The 16,849-nt window shown below is 47.9% G+C and overlaps 1 protein-coding gene across 2 annotated transcripts in view; it reads right to left on the bottom strand.

Annotated features, from left to right (window-relative positions):
- Positions 1–16,849, bottom strand: part of SHANK2 (SH3 and multiple ankyrin repeat domains 2) — a gene marked incomplete at both ends in the record, with an annotated part of 372,055 nt that overhangs the window by 315,135 nt on the left and 40,071 nt on the right. For both annotated transcript variants that reach the window (XM_080911817.1, XM_080911816.1), the window contains one exon: positions 7,749–7,865. In XM_080911817.1, the coding sequence (XP_080767943.1) occupies positions 7,749–7,865 (117 nt within the window). The remainder of the gene's footprint in view (positions 1–7,748; positions 7,866–16,849) is intronic.

Below are 16,849 nucleotides of genomic sequence, written 5' to 3' on the forward strand. Positions count from 1 at the left end.
TAGGCTCTTTCACTCTTACTCTCTGTTCCCACCATGAAGCAGTTTGTGCTCCATGCATGGCTTTTTCTCTCCTCCACTCTCCCTCAGGCAACTGCTGAGATTCACGGCTTGCCTGTTCTGGAGATTTTCTTCAAGACTCTAATAAAAGCTTCCATTCTTCTATTAATGAAACGAAGAATCCCAAAAGGGGAGCCCTGATCTCTCTGATACCATAGAGCAACCCTGGCAGGATCCCCAAATTCTTGGTTAACAGTTTCAGTCAGTCAGTTACTTCAGAACTAAAGGGCCAGGGGTTTTATGACTTGCTAACAGTTAGACTTCCACACACATATGTGCATACACGTACCGTGGACACACTTGTGTAGGCATGTGTTCTATACCTTTCAGCTCCACCTCACATGCCAGGCACAGCACCTTGCTGGGGTGGCAAGATATCCATGCCACAGAAGGAAGGGCAAGCTGTGGGGAAGCTGTTTGAATCGGGGAAGAAGGGATATGAAGGACTGGGTGAGAAATGGGGCAATCTGCAGCCTCAGGAGGGCAGGGAAGGCCTCGAGACATTAATGCCAAGTTTAACCATTCCCCTTCACTCCCTTGGATGTCTTGAGTCTTAGCTGGCAGGTCTCCATGCATTAAAAAAAAAATCAATGAAGTATGAATACATAGCAATTTGTATTCATCTTCTAAGGGCCATTTCCCTGCCAGTTTTTCTCTTGGTGCAAATTTTCAGAGACACTTAAAAAAATACGTCATTTCCCTGAGGGGAGTCATTCTGAGGCCAACCTGCACTCAGCTATGGGCTGTGTGCCTCTGGCTCCATGAGCTGTGGGGCCCACTATCCTGTCCACTTTGCAAGTGAAGGGACAGACTGAGAAATCACAGTCATCCATGCCTGTGGAGAGTAGACAAGCCGATGGCCATGTCAGTCCCTGGGGACACAGTATCTAAGTATAGAGTCATGGTCCCTGTGAGCTGGGATGGGTGGGAGTGGGGGGCACAGGAAGCAATCAGCTCAAGGTGGGCTGTTTTAAAGGTTCTTGTGTATTTTCAAAGGAGGACAGGGCATATCAGATGGAGATGAGGCAGGTGGTCAGTAGGCTGAGCGCTGGTACAAGAAGAGAAGCTGCGGTCACAAGTGGCAGCAACGCCACAGACGAATGCAAAGACACTGCAGAAGTAGCCAGGTGTGAGGGGATCACAGGATGGCACTGTGGGGCGGGTCTCTGGATTCGCAGCAGGAGCCAATTTATAGTGACAGGTGTGCTTGGAACGTGGATGCCATGGTCCTAGGAGGGTTATCAGGGGCCTTGGCAAGGAAGGAGTGATGGGACGGGTGGGGACGTACTTGGACAAGCAGGATTGGGGCCATCTGAATCCCAGCCTCTAACTCCAGAGAAAAGGACACTAGTTACAGAGAGAAGCATCAGGACCAGGTCACCTAAGAGGCCACCAGGTGGAGACATCAGGTGAGCAGGTGTCACCACTGGGAGAGATTTGGGGGATACTGACAAAGAGCAGTCTACATTCTAAAATTTTGTTTATTTCTTTAATGTATATGAGTACACTGTAGCTGTCATCAGACACACCAGAAGAGGGCATTCGATCCCATTATAGATGGATGTGAGCCACCATGTGGTTGCTGGGAATTGAACTCAGGACCTCTGGAAGAGCACACAGTGCTTTTAACCACTGAGCCATCTCTCCAGCCTGCAATCTAAATTCTAAAAGGCACCAGAGTCAGTGGGCAAGCAAAGTTGGTGTCACTGAATGACAGAATCTGGGTACCAAGAGTATAAGGCATGGATGCTAAGAGATGCTATGGGAAAGTAAAATTGAACCAGAACAGAGGCATGGTGAGGGATGCTACATGGGCAGGGCCTGTCTGGAAGGAATGATGGAGGTCTATGGACAATGTCAGGGAGGCATTTTCTATCAAAGCAGCTTGGGTAAGGTATGAGTTGGGCAGCATGTGCCACCATGGAGTTTAGAAGTGGCATGTATCTATTAGTCCTGCTCACAGTGGAGAAGGATAAACCAGAGTCACAGTCCATGTATGTTCAGAAGGGCCAGCACTGCCACCAAGACAAACCCAGGACTTCACGTCCCAGCACAGCTACATAGGAGGCACCATTATAGGAACGTCATAGACATGAGTCATTAAATGTCCAGACATTTCCAGGTTAATCTATCTTTGAATATCAGCCTGTAAAGGCAGCCATGGATCAAAGATGTGCTCACTCAGGACCCTAAGGAAAGGCTGGTATGTGTAGGGCTGAAAAAGAAGCATCACACCCTTTAATAGTCTATTCCCCACAAAGGGCCAGGGGTAGTCGACTACCACCTACTTCACCTGCTGCAGGTCACCAGGCTTCTGCTTTACCTGTACCCCCTGAGTTCCATCCAGACTCCAAAGACTGAGGTGACTGGAAAGGAAGTCTAACTTCACCAATTCTTAATCTGGATCTGATGACCAGTATTATGAAAGCACCAGTCAGCGGCATCTACAAGGTTCTCAGAGGAAACTGTGTATGAATGCCATCTGTCCTAATTAGCTTTAACTATCAACTTGACACACTCTAGAGTCTGAGGAGGGAGTCACAGTTGAAAGACTGCCCAAATCAGATTGGTCTGTGGCAGTGCCTGTGGGTAAGTGTCTTCATTGTTAATTAATATAAGAAGGATCAGCCCACTGTGAGCAGCACTATTCCCTAGGCAGGTGGTCCTGGGATATAAGAAAGGTAAATAAGCATGAGCCTGAGTGAGCCAGCAAGCAACATTCTTCCATAGTTTCCGTTTCAAGTTCCTATCCTGACTTCCCTCAATGATGAACTGTGACCTGGAAGTGTAAGCTAAATAAACCCTTTCCTCCCCAAGTTGCTTTTGATCAAAGTGCTTTATTACGGTAACAGACAGAAGTACATTCTGAGAGACCCAGAGCCATGATGTTTATGAGGATGATGGCCCTCACATGGACCCAGAGAAGTAGACACGTATCCCGTCAGAAACCAGAAAGGCACAGAGATAGACATTGAAAACACTCCCCTCCTGACACACAAGAGGCATATTACCAGAAGGTAATATGCATGCTTGTGAGCTTATGTGCATTTGTGCACAACTGTGTGCATGTCTCTGTGTGCACATGTACATGCATATGTGGATGTTTTCATGTGTGTGTGTGTGTGTGTATGTGTGTGTGTGTGTGTGTGTGTGTGTGTGTTTATTTTCTAGACAAATCGTGCTGCTCTACTAACCTTTGCTATTTAAGTTTCCTCTGATTCCCTAATTATCCAGGGTGGTGCTTTCTCCCTCTGGAGCTCTTGGGAAGCCAGCATGATGGGAGAGAGCCCAAAGATTAGAATCAATTTACTGCTTACAATCAGAGCCCTAATTAGTTGATTGCATGAGAGGAAAGAGAATCTCTGATCACAGTGTGTTCTATTAGAAGTGTCCTGATGAAATTGATAAAGAGCATGCATAGCATTCTACACACCTGGGGCTTCCAGATCTGAGGAGCATCTCATTAAGAATGATCATTATCAGTAGAATCCCCACACCATCATCATAATCACTAAGTTTAATATCACTATCATCAGCATCACTACTACCACCGTTATCACCCAGTCATCGTCACCATCAGCACCACTAACTTTACCACCCTCACCATCAGCATTAGCATCACTAACTTTACCATCATCACCATCAGTATCAGCACCACTAACTTTACCATCATCACCACCAACATCAGCATCAGCACCACTAACTTTACTATCATCACCATCAGCATCAGAACCACTAACTTTACAATCATCACCATCAGCATCAGCATCACTAACTTTACCATCATCACCATCAGCATCAGCACCACTAACTTTACCATCATTACCATCAGCACCAGCATCACTAACTTTACCATCATCACCATCACCATCAGCATCAGCATCACTAACTTTACCATCATCACCATCAGTATCAGCACCACTAACTTTACCATCATCACCATCAGCATCAGCATCACTAACTTTACCATCATCACCATCAGCATCAGCATCACTAACTTTACCATCATCACCATCAGCATCAGCATCACTAACTTTACCATCATCACCATCAGCATCAGCACCACTAACTTTACCATCATCACCATCAGCATCAGCACCACTAACTTTACTATCATCACCATCAGCATCAGAACCACTAACTTTACCATCATCACCATCAGCATCAGCACCACTAACTTTACTATCATCACCATCAGCATCAGAACCACTAACTTTACAATCATCACCATCAGCATCAGCACCACTAACTTTACTATCATCACCATCAGCATCAGCACCACTAACTTTACCATCATCACCATCATTATCTTTCCTATCACCATCAGCACTTTCACCATCTTTCCTATCACTGTCATCATCATTCCCATTAACTTCACCATAATAGCATCCTCATAGCTATAATCACCATCACTACTATCACCTCATTATCAACAGCTACAGCATCACCAGCATTACCACCATCATCTCCAAGAACATCATCAATACCATCACTATTTTCAACACCCACCATGATAGGCTCGAGTTTCTGAGTCCTCACCCCATACCACGTACCACAGATGTTTGGTTTCTACTTCAGCCTCTTAGCAACTCTGGGCCCAAAGGACCTTCAGGCTACCTAATTGCACACCCAGGTCCCAGTTTATACCCAGCAGAGCCCAGAAGGCCAGGCCTCCTCAGCACTATCTCATGTCCCTGAGGCCATTTCTCTCCTTGCCCGAATCTTGTCCTTCTGAATTCTGTCCCTCCGTGGGGCACATTCTCAGCATATATGGTACCACTTCCTTTATGAGGTCCCTGATGTGGTCTCTGTCATCAACAACAAAACCTGTGAAGCCACATATATCTCCTGTCTATAGACAAGGGGCCAAGGGCACAGATGCCAGCAAGTTGGTGATAAATGGGGGTAAGATTGAGGACTGACCATCCGTGTGCAGTGCCAAAGGCAGACTTAGCCTTCACTCTTGAGACAGCTCTCATGAGTTCCAGGAAGCATTGTAAGACTGTGACCCTCAGAGCTGTGCCAAAGCAGCTTCACTCACATGATTCAGACACAGCTACAGGCTGGGGAAGGGCTCAAACTGAAGACCCCTTACTATCCAGGGGAGGACAGATTCTGGTACACCCACTGACATTCCAACTTGTCATGGTGTCAGGGGGCTGTGGGTTAATAACTCCAGAGCCTATAAACCAACGCAGTATCCCTTGGAGGTGACACAAGATTAGTCACCTTGGCTAAATCTGTCCCAGGCTGCAGAGAAAAGGCATACCATCTGAAGCTGGGCAGCAGCAGGCTGCCCTCATGATGGGGCAGCTTTGCAGAGTAGACAGCTCTTCCCACCCTCACTGGCCTGTAGGATGGAAGTCACCCAGCCTTGGGGAGGGAATGAGGTACGAGAAAACGATAGCATAGCCTTCTACTCCAAAGATGGCCAAGAGCCTGAAGGCCAGATCACCCCTGGACCCCAACCCCCACAACTCACCCCCTCCCTGATTATTGAACAAATATCTTTCTTGCAGCATGGCCACTTTCCATGACCTGTCGCTTCTCACTGCTGTACTGTGGCTGCTCAGCTGACATGTGACCAAAGGGTCTAGGCAGTGACCAAAGCACAAAATGTTTTCCGATAGGCCCTGGAAAGTCAGCTACTTCTAGTCTAACTGAGATCATAATGGGGGAAGGTTTTCCTGGGAGCCCTGGCCATCTGGGGACCCTCCTAGGGATGGAGACAGCTCTGGGGTATATGGAGTAAAGCCCAGCAGGACCAGTCTCCTATGTAGCGGAGAACACAGGCTGCCTAATAAAATTCTGCAGCCTCCATTTCAAAGGCCATCATGCCCACAATTATTGTAAGTGACAGAAACTGTGATTTCCTATATTTTTGTGATTAAAATAGGCTTGAAATATACTGAGTGAAATTAGGCCGTGTTTTCCCATTGCAGGCAATCATTGCAAAGCAGATGTTGGTGCAGATGTTTTCCTAGACCCAGCCAAGCCTCATGATGTGTTTTCTAAGGCCACTGAGTATTTTCACAATTAACAAGGGTTCCCCCATCCGAGCTCCACGGTGGACCCGGGGATGACGGCCACTGTGGATTCGCTCTGCATTCAAGTCAGGAGCACTGCAAGACACTCCAGCTGAAGTACCGACTCCATCAGCCTAATCTTGAGAGTGGTCTGAAGAGCAAGACACTCACAAATTCTACACTCAAGAGAAGGCTTGACTGGGTGTGGACAATGTGAGAGGGGTCTTGAAGGGTCTGTAGGAGTTCTCAAGGGTGAAAGATCCAGGAAAGTTACTGGCTAGGAGTGGACTTGGGACCAGCCATTAGGGCCTGGGAACAAATTTGGATGTGAGCTAAGACTTGTCATCTAGGGTCACTGTGAGTGGTGCGATTATGGCTTTGATATTGAAAGAGAAGTCAGTGTTCACTGAGGCCACACCCAGGGTATGCTCAGCAGAGCCTCACCACTAAGGTCCCTCCACCCTTCAAGAGGGAGAGTCTTTCTCCAGCCCCTCTGCTGGGCTGCCTGGAGCCATGTCTTCGGGTCATTAGCCCCGGGCTTGAGGTTTCATAAAGTGCAAAGAGAAAAAAAGCAGTCTTCAGTGGGGCTGTCCTATGTCACCCTGACCTTGAGCACCAAGGACATTAGTACTTTTCCTGCATGTTGAAGCTGACCCTGCAGTCCATCCACATTCTTTGAGCAGCCCTATGCTCAGCCTTTCTTTGGGACATCCATCTCTCATTTCCCCTCCACATCCAGCTCAGGTTACTCATGGCCCAGGATCCAAGTCCCAGTCACTAAGGTGTTTCCCTCCTAGAGATCAGGGACCACGTCCACCAGCCTGAAGGAATTCCAGAACAGCACTATCCACCAGGGTCTGATATGGAAGTTTGGGGGAGGGGCATGGTGCACCAATGTGTCATTTACATTGAGTTCTGCTTAGGAGTTTGTTCCCATGGAGTCCAGAAGATAGCTGAGGCTAGACCCTCTGTCTGCACACCTGGGATCATGGCAACATGAAACCACAACAGTCAAAGGCAGAATAAGCCACATGTCCACCCATGGGACAGTAGGTGAGCAAAGGTGCCCATCTTTTAGTGGTGTGAAAACAAAATTCAGAAGGAAGAGTGTCTGGTACTCGTTACCACAGGTTAGACCATGAGAACATGATGCTGAGTGGAAGAAGCTCACATAGGCGGTCAACTTCTACAAAATCCTAGTCTTCAGAGATCCTAAAAGCAGAGAGCAGGATGGGGAGTAGGTATTCAGGGGGACGGACTGGGAGTCGGTGTTTCCTGGGGGCAGAGGTTCAATCTGGGAAGATGAAAAGTCCTGGAGGTGAATAGTGGGGACAACCCATTTGTTGTGCACATTTAACCACAAGTGAAAAGAAGAGTAGAGGGGTTACCCAGGTACCAGGCTCTGGGACCAAGCAAAGTTGTCACTCAGCCAAGGGAACAGGAGGTTCCAGCTCCTTCCGTGTCTTTTAGGCAATGAGAATTGGGTCGTGGCATTGCAAGGGCTGACTGTAGATCTGGAATGTGACCTGGGGCTGCTCACAGCTTCACCAGCCTCTGGTTCTCAGTAAGGCAGCAGGTGAGGGTCACAGAGATACCCAGGCTAGCCCCTCCACCCAGTACCCGGTGCGCCCCAAGGTTAGGGTGAGGGATGTGCATACCACATACCTGGTTGTAGAGAGCGCAGATATGCAGGGCTGTGTTCCCCGAGGCATTCTGTGCGCTCATGTCTGCCCCATAGAAAAGCAGATGTTCCAGATGCTGGACATGGCCGTACCTGCAGGCCTGAGACAAGAGATTGAGTGAAACCTTGGTGCCCCTGCTGGTCAGCCTTGAGACAGAGACCCCAGTGCTCCCTGATGGCCAGTTCTGAGACATAGACCCCAGTGGCTCCTGATGGATAGGTCCTAGACACAGAGGATGTATGAGACCCCAGCACCCCCTGCTGGGTAGGTCTGAGACACAGAGACTGCATGAGACCCCCGTCACCCCCTGTTGCCTGGCCCTAGGACACAGAGACTGAATAATACCCCAGCACCCTATACTGGCATTGAATGAGACTTGGTACCCAAGGTTGCCCAGGCCACAGGCCTATGCTCAGCATCCTGCCACTCATTTAAAAGCATGACAGAGCTCCTGGCAAACTTCGCCCTACCTAGCTTTGTAGACTGAGGCCCACAGCCATCACACACCCAGGACTGGGGAGGCCCCAAGATTCCAGCTAACGGTGGAGAGAGGGAACCCCTGACCAGGTGAAATCTGAAAGGAGTCCTAGGGTTCTTTCCACACAGATCCAGAAAGACACTTTGTTCAAAAGACACATAGGTCTTTCCCTGATGTGGGTGCTGAGCTCTGTTCAAACAGATCAGGATGCTCAGCTCTTTATTACTGGTCCATGCTCGCAGGCAGGGAGCTCTTATGCTCAGAGCATCCCTGTGTGCATGTGCAAGGAGGCCTGCACTTGTCCTTCCACATGCAAACCCAGCTTCCCACTGCGTTTCCACAGGAGGCAGGACTCAGGGTAGGGCAGCCCCACTATGTGGTCTGCTCCTTCCAAGTCCTTCTAGCGGTCGACATAGTGACAATATATCCCAGGTAGTTCAGAAGTCAAACACTCTTGGACTGGGTCCCAGACTGTCCATTAGCCTGGCCCTCACCTTCAAGCTTATGGATGCCCTTGTCATTAAGTGGAAGAAGTGTCCCTCTCACAGGTTTGCATGAGTCACAGAGGACAAGGACATCAAAGATCACATGACACTGAGCCCTAAAAATAGGTACAGTACCCCATCTCAGTTCAAAGGTGGCAAGGAGGACTTGCACAGGTGACTGAGCACCTCTACAAAGCAGTGACCTCTCAGGAGGAGGCAGGTCTGCCATACCAAGGACAAAGAAAGCTCTTGTGATGATGACATTGGCCCTGGTTCAACAGACTATGCCTCTGATCAGTGTACAGAGAACACTTTACCTCAGCCGAGTCAATGAGTAAGAGCCACTTTGCAAAGATGGAGAAGTAGACTATGGTTGTTAAAAGCATCCAAAAAAAAAAAAAAAAAAAAAAAAAAAGAACATCCATTTATCGTGCCATGCCCCCGTGACACTCTCTCATTGTTGTAGATGGCTCTCACAAGGAGCCTGCACTCCTACCTGCCTGCCTACTTCACTTAAGTACCTGCTTCACTCCTGGGACTGCCTGCCCAGCTCTTGTTGGTTCAGATGGCCAGGTGCACCTGATCCTGCAGAAGGAGCCCACAGCTATGCAGTTGGCATCTCCACCACTGCAGGCAAGGCTCAGGGAGGAAACTTGGAGCCCAGCAGACTGGGAGCCAAGGCCAGAATGGCTCAGGACTTCTGGATGCGTAACAACGTTCTTTACAGCTGCTGGAGCTACCACACTAAAGGAAGGGAAGGGCGGAGAAGGGAAGGAAAAGGGAGGGGAGGGGAGAAGAGAAGAAGGGAGTGGAGGGGAAGGGAGTGGAGGGGAAGGGAAAAAGAGGTGGGAGGAAAGGGGAAGGAAGGAAAGGGGAGGGGAAGGAAGGGAGGGGAGGGGAGGGAGGAGCAACAAGAAGCAGAAAGGGGGAAAAAAGAGGAGCCAAGAAAGCCTGTGGAGTAATCCCCAGGACCCTGCTGGGACTCCTCTGAGCTACTCCACCCCTGAGGCTTTTCAGGGACATTACAATAAGGCCTAATCCCTCGGCTTGCTTCAACCAGTTTGAGATGGAAATTCTGCTCTTTAAACTGAAGATACAATTTGGCTAATCAGCTCTTCTCAAAGGCTTTACAGAGATAGCATTTTGTAGCATCTTAATTTAATTGCTCTCCAGTCAGTTAAGAGGACTCGGTTACTACAGGCTCACCGAGCAATTAATCCAGACTCATTACCCCTCCCACATGTAATTCAGGAGGTTTAAAGTTGCATTCCCAGGAGCCTGTCACCCTTTTCTCAGAAAGGGTCAAAATTCCTGGGACACTAAGAGAGGAAACTAACTATAGGAAGTCGAGGTGGGGGTGGGGTGGGGTGGGGGTGCGTGGGGGGTGGGGCAAGAGTCCCCAAGGGCCTCCTTTGTGTGTTTCTCCCATCTGCATGCTTACTGTTTAGAAACAAATAAAAAGACAAAAAAGCAGAAAAGAAGAAAAAAACAAAAACATAATTATAATCACAGAATCTTCCAGGCACTTAGATAAGGAGACACCATTAGCCTCTCCCCTTCTTAGTCCCTGGTTGCTAGGGCAGAGCCTGCTAGTGCAGGAATGTGGGTAGGGCTAGCCCAGGCATCAGACACTGGATGGCTAAGCAGACCATCTGCAGCCACGGCTTAGCAAACAGATGCTCAGGTGAGGAACTCAAGCTGGTTTCTTGAAGCCGAAGAGACTAGCTAAAATTCAACTTAAATAAAAGCCAGAGCCTTGTGGTGCTGGCTTGGTATGGAGATTAATTAATTAATTTTATGTGCATGATTGTTTTCATGCATGTCTGTGCACTACATGCATGCAGTACCTGATGAGGCCAGCAGAGGGCATCTGATCTTCTCAAACAATGCAGAGCCAGTCTAACTCCTTTTTAAATTTAAAAGTCATCTTACCATAAAAACAAACTAGGTATGTTCTTGTTGATGATTAAACCTCTGTGTCTCAATGATTGGGCCTGCCTTTAACCTTAACTACAAATGGTTCTGTACTGCCTGTTCAAGGAAACAGCAACCTTGTCTTTTGTTTCAAAAAGTTAATAATCATCTTGCAACACTATCTTTGTTTTCAAATGGTTGTAATGACTGCCTGTAGTTGAGACCGCTTTGCAATCACATCTTCCTATCAGGAGGTGTTAGGTGTTATGCTTACGTTCTGCTCCTGTAACCATCCCTAATTTTCCCACCAAATTTCCCATTTGGAAACCCTCTATTCCTGAGCTATAAAAGCCTTGTCTTCCTCACATTCAGTGCTGAAACCCCTGCCTTAAGAGGAGGCAACCCATGTACACAAATAAAAAAGGCTTGCTTTAATTAATTTGGACAAGGGTCAGTGGTCTTTTTCCTTCCATCTTGGAGACTAACAACTGGAGTTATATATAGACAGTTGTGAGCCAGCTGCCACGTGGATGCTGGCAATTGAACCCAGGTCCTCTGGAAGAGCAGCCAGTGCTCTTAGCTACTGAACCATCTCTCCAGCCCCGATATGAAGTATTAGCATGAACACAATTCTATTTTGATTGGTGCTAGACTCTTACTATGCAACACCTGATAACCTAGAACTCATTATGTAGACCAGGCTGTTCTTAATCTGTGTCCTTTTGTTATTTTATGTTGAGACAGTGTGGTGATTTGAATAAGAATGTTCCCCATAGGCTGTATGTTTAAATGTTTGACCTCCAGTTGGTAGAAGCATTTGAGAAGGATTAGGAGGTGTGGTCTTGTTGGTGGAGGTGTGTCACTGAAAGCAGGCTTTGAGTTTTCAAAAGACTCATGAAATTCTCAGTGCCTGTATCTGTCTGTGTCCCTCTGTCTCTGTCTCTGTCTCACTCTGTTTCTTTGTCTGTCTCTTTCTGTCTCTGTCTCTCATGCCTTTACTCTGTCATCCTGGACTCTAACCCTCTGAAACTGTAAGCCTAATTAATGCTTTCTTTCATAAGTTGCCATGGTCATGATGTTTTGTCAGAGCAATAGAAAAGTAAATAGGACAGACAAGGCCATACTCTGTAGCTCTGTAGCCCAGGCTGACTTAGGCCACCCTCTAGTCACAGCCTCTTAAATGTTGGGATCACAGGTGTGAGTCTTCACATCTGGCTGTAACTTATCAATTTTTGGTAAGCCATTTAAACATCATAGATTAGATTATGACATCCTTGGGGTCCCAGTGATATGAGAGAGAGACAGAGACAGAGAGACAGAGACAGACAGAGAGAGAACACATACATGAATCTCTAATTCTGGCTGAGGAAGACATGTTATCAGCCCAGGAACAATGAGCACACCCCCACACCATGCTACACTAGAGAGGTAAGGCCTTGAAGAAATGGTCATTCCATGGTTGAGGCAGAAAAAGGAGAGGAATAACCTGCATTATATGGCAATTTCCTAAGTTGAGACATTCTATAATAGAAGTGAAGGTCTTTAAGACAAAGAAGGTTCTAAAGGGAGGTTCATTAAGAGGCAGGAAGTAGACAATTCATAATTCTCAGGATGTCCCTGAACTGAACAGATGCATGGGCCTCTGCCTCTCTAAGGTCATATAAAGCTAAGATGCTCTTAGACCAGAAGAGATGCCTAGAAGTAACTCTCTGACCCGTTGAGCTACTTGCAAGCTGTGTAGGAGCTCCAGGGTTACAGCTGTCATGAGGCGTGTCTGGGTAGGCCTAGAGTCATCCCTGGTCTTATAACAACCCCCTTACTGGCTCACTAAGTTAGACTTCAGTGTTATCCTTACTTTGGTCTGTCATTGGTTCCTATCAGTCAGGAGTGAATATATGTTTGTCATATGTGTCCCCAGGTAAAGTAACACACAACAGCCTGAGTTAACTGTGTGTTGGAAAAGAATTTTGGGAACAGGCCTGTGAGGGTTCAGATTGATTTATGGGTATTTACAATCATCATGGAAACACCTCTCTGGGCGTGCCTGTGAGAGAGTCTACATTAGGTTCACTATGTGGATGGTGCCATCCTACAGGATGGGGTGATTTGAATTAAAAAAGGAAGAGATCTGAGCACTGGTGAATCTCTCTCTGTCACAGTGGCTGCAATGTGACCAGCTGCCTCACACAGCCACCGTGCCTTCCCCACCATGACACCATGAGTACCCTCAAAGTGTGAGCCAAATAAACCTTTTTTTTCCTTAAGCTGATCCTGTCCAGCATTTTGTCAAGCAATAAGAGAAACGACTAAACAATGTTCAGATCTATTCCAAAGGGGCACCCACGGATCCAGACAGATGTTAACACCAGGTGTTATCCAATAATATCTGCCAGATAGAAGAAGCCTATGAGTCTACCTTGCTATAAATAAAAGAAAAACAAAAGTATCTTTTCTGTCTGATGGATACCCAGCTAGAGGCAAAATGGAGGAGAATCTCCACTGGGCAAAGACAAAAATCAATACAAACAAGAAACATCAATGCCACAGCTGCAGTCTTGGGGTCACTAGTTCACTGCAACAGGGAAGAGTTAGTATTCACAGGGATGCCACTAGTCATGTCATGTGGTCACCACAGGCCACCTGACAGGACACAATGCCAAGAGCACAGTGGCAGCAGCTTGGAGACAAATGTAGACCTGTGTGTCCTCAGGACATGGTAGAGGAGCACAGACAGAAAGGCAATCTAGAAACCAACTGTCCCAGAGTCTGAAGGAAACCCTGGAGAGGCAGAGGGACCAGGCGACAAAGCAGGCTTGCCCACAAAAGGGGTCCAGGGCAGACTTGGGATGTCTCCTCTGACATTGCTGGGACAGGTGGCAAAAAATGAATGTGCTCTGGAGTGAGGCCCAAGCAGGATAGAGGTCAGGGAGGAAACCAAATTCAGGACATAACACTGACTCAGACATCCTTTCTTCCCACTTCCCTGTTTTCAAAAAAAAGGAAAACAGTTTCCTTGGGGTCACCCTAATCTACTGTCTCAGACACCCCTGGGGAGGAATGAGCATGACTATTTAGAATAAGGTGCCCTCAGAGTACCGGGGTCACCCCAGCAGTGCCCAGTAGCCTGCCTGCCACTTGCCAAACAGCAAATTTGGTATGAATAAAGAAACAGTGAACCTCCCTCTGCGCACTGCACTGCCACCTGCTGGAAGCCTGTGGTATATCTCCAAACTCACTCAGCAGAAGAACAGCTCCTAGGCACCAGCAGAGTCCTAACCAGGGTGATTCAATGCCACTCTTTGGACTGAAAGGAAGGTGGTGAGGTAGAATGAGATCACTGGGGTGAGAAAAAGTAGACTAGCCAATGGGACTAGATGTCTCAGCAATTGAGAGCACTGGTTGTTCTTCCAGAGGACCTAGGTTCAGTTCCCAGTACCCACACAGTGGCTCACAGCCGTCTGTGACAACCTAACACTAACACTCTCTTTCGGCCCCCACAAGCACTACATGCACGTGACACACATACATACACGCAGACAAAACATCCATACACACAAAATATAATAAATAATCTATTTTTGAGAAGGCCAGGTGGTAATGGTGCACACCTTTAATCCCAGCACTTGGGAGGCAGAAACAGGTGGGTTTGTGTGAGTCACCTGGTCAATCTGGTCTACAGAGTGCGTTCTGGGACTGCCAGGGCTATGCAGAGAAAGCCTGTCCTTAAACAGAAACTAACAAACACACAAGACAGCCAAGACACAGACACACAGAAGACAGCCATGCGAGGTCACAGTATAGGACAAGGCAGGATGACAAGTATGTGGAACGGGTCACGTGTTGGTGAGAACACGAACTGAGCTCTAGTATACAAGCACCGTAGAATGTAAAGATACTCTTACATTCAGCTGTTTCAATAGCTCTGAAATTCCTGAGGAGACACTGCCCTTGCCCAGGCAACCTAGGCAGTGTGAGGGAATTTCTATCCCAGGCTGACTACACTGGGCAAAAATCACTCCCTGGGAGGTATGAGGCGATGACCCCACACTGATGATGTGGACTCAGAGTATGGGACTGAGTGGGGTCCATGAGAGCCATTATGACCTCTCCGCTTAGCCAGGTGGCTCTCTTCCCCCTGAGAAGCTTGTCTGCACTGGATCCAACACGCTGCAGGAGAAAGCAAACATCACCACAGGAGGATGCTATGTCAGACAGTGGTGCCACCACAAAGGAACCAACTTTAAATCCTGAGCCCAGAAATCTGGGACCCTGGGGCTGTTCCAAGAGGTCCAGAACTAGTCTAAGTGGACTCCTACAAAACCCACCCACCCCATGCCATCCCTTCTTCTGAAAACAGTTGTATTATGAATAGTTTCTGCTTGGGAGGTTTTCAGGTAAGATGAAGGAGAAGACAATGAGATAAGACAAGGTAGGGGTCAATTTAGTTCAGCAAACTGCTCACTCTGTGACCTTAGCCAACTTACTTACCCTCTCTGGGCCTGTTAATTCACCTCTTAACTCTGCTGGGGTTACTTTGAGGGTACATAAAGGGGCAAGTAGAGTGGTGTTTAGCTGGGTAATTGTACATTTGGCTAGAAGAATAATCTAGGAGGTGTTGGCTGTGTCTCCTACTCCTGCCTGCTCTGCGCAGGGGCAACCCGCAACTAAGAGAGACAAAAAGCAAGGTTCCAGGGCTAGATTGAAACTGACCACTAGAGGGCAGTCCAAACCCTGCAAGAAAAGGCAAGGTTCAGGATCCAAAAGTCAACAGCGTTAAGTCTTCCAAGGTCTCCAGAGAACCATGGTGTGTGGGCTGAAGGGCTGAGGGACCGACAGGTCTAGGTGGCACTGAAGTGGTAAAGTTCTCAATCCAGACCCAGGATGGAACTTGGTATCTGTGGGGCCCAGGAAGCAGAGGCAGCCAGGGTCCCACAGCCAAGGGTTGTCCAAGGTAAAAACCAGTCACACGGTCCAAATGAAAAGGGCCAGACCTGTAAGTGTGGTGTCACTGGACTGTGAAGAGGGACTGCCCTGGTGAAGGGAGGGGCAAGAAGGCTGGAGGTGAGGCAGGCAGGCAGGGAGGAAGGGAAGGAGGGAGGGAGGGAAGGAGGGAGGGAGGGAGGGAGCGAGACGCAGGTGGAAAAGCTGCAAATATGCAGAGCAGAGGAACCAGTCACTCATCTTCTGCTCCAGGGCACCAGTGTCTGATGTCACTGTATGAGCCCAGGAACTACTATTACATGGGGACACAGAATATACATATCCACTTCCTACATGTCCACATAATGTACGTGTACATGTGCTTGCAATCTTTTAAACATGTTTGTCACCTGTTTAGTGTCCCTCATGTGTTAAAGTCTCTGTCCACCACTGCATCCTGGTGTCAGAACACTGAGTGGATGGCAGATGTCACTGATGATAAGTCGGTAACATTCATGGCTATGTGACCAATAGGTGGGCAGGTGCCTGAGGTGCTAGTGAAGTCCCCGGCCAGTGCTGGGGAGATGGGGAGTGGGGAACGACAGGCCAGGAGCCCCATGGGGCCTCTGCAGATACAAACAAGTACGAACCATGTATGAGTAAGGGCCAGTTCAGGGAGACAGCTGAGCAAACAGGAAGCTGCTCTCAACCCTGCTCCACACTGACAGAGGGCTCAAGAGCCAGGACTGAGCACTCCTGAGGGCTGGCCATCACCTTGGCCCAGAAAGGGATGGGGAAGCAGTAGAGATTGGGAGGAAAGAGGGAAGCAGGTAGACAAGATGCTATCCCAGTTCTCAGGGCTTTAAAAGTTAGGGTTCTCCAAAGAGACAGAGCAGCTAGGGTACAAACGTGCACACTGCCTGTGCACACCGTAACGGTGAATCTGTCACTTGTGGTCTACAGCCATGGATAGAAGAAATACCTGGGGAAATTCTGCATCTGTGCTAAACACACACAGACACCTTTTTCTTCTTGTCCTTAAACATGGTAGAACTATTGTTCTCAAAGAACTACCGACATCTGGGTTACTATATCCTAACCCTGCCTGTAATCCTAACCTTGGGAGGCTAGACAGGCAGATTCTCTAAAGTTCAAAGCTAGCTTATCATATGAAGTGGTTCTTGGATACTCCAGGACACAGACTGAGACCCTGTCTCAAAAAAAAAAAAAAATCATAAGAGTAAACCTTAAGATGGCTGAACAGGCCTGGGTGCATGTGTAAATGCC

The sequence above is a fragment of the Micromys minutus genome (assembly GCF_963924665.1).
Source record: "Micromys minutus genome assembly, chromosome: 2".
In the NCBI taxonomy this organism is placed as follows: domain Eukaryota; kingdom Metazoa; phylum Chordata; class Mammalia; order Rodentia; family Muridae; genus Micromys; species Micromys minutus.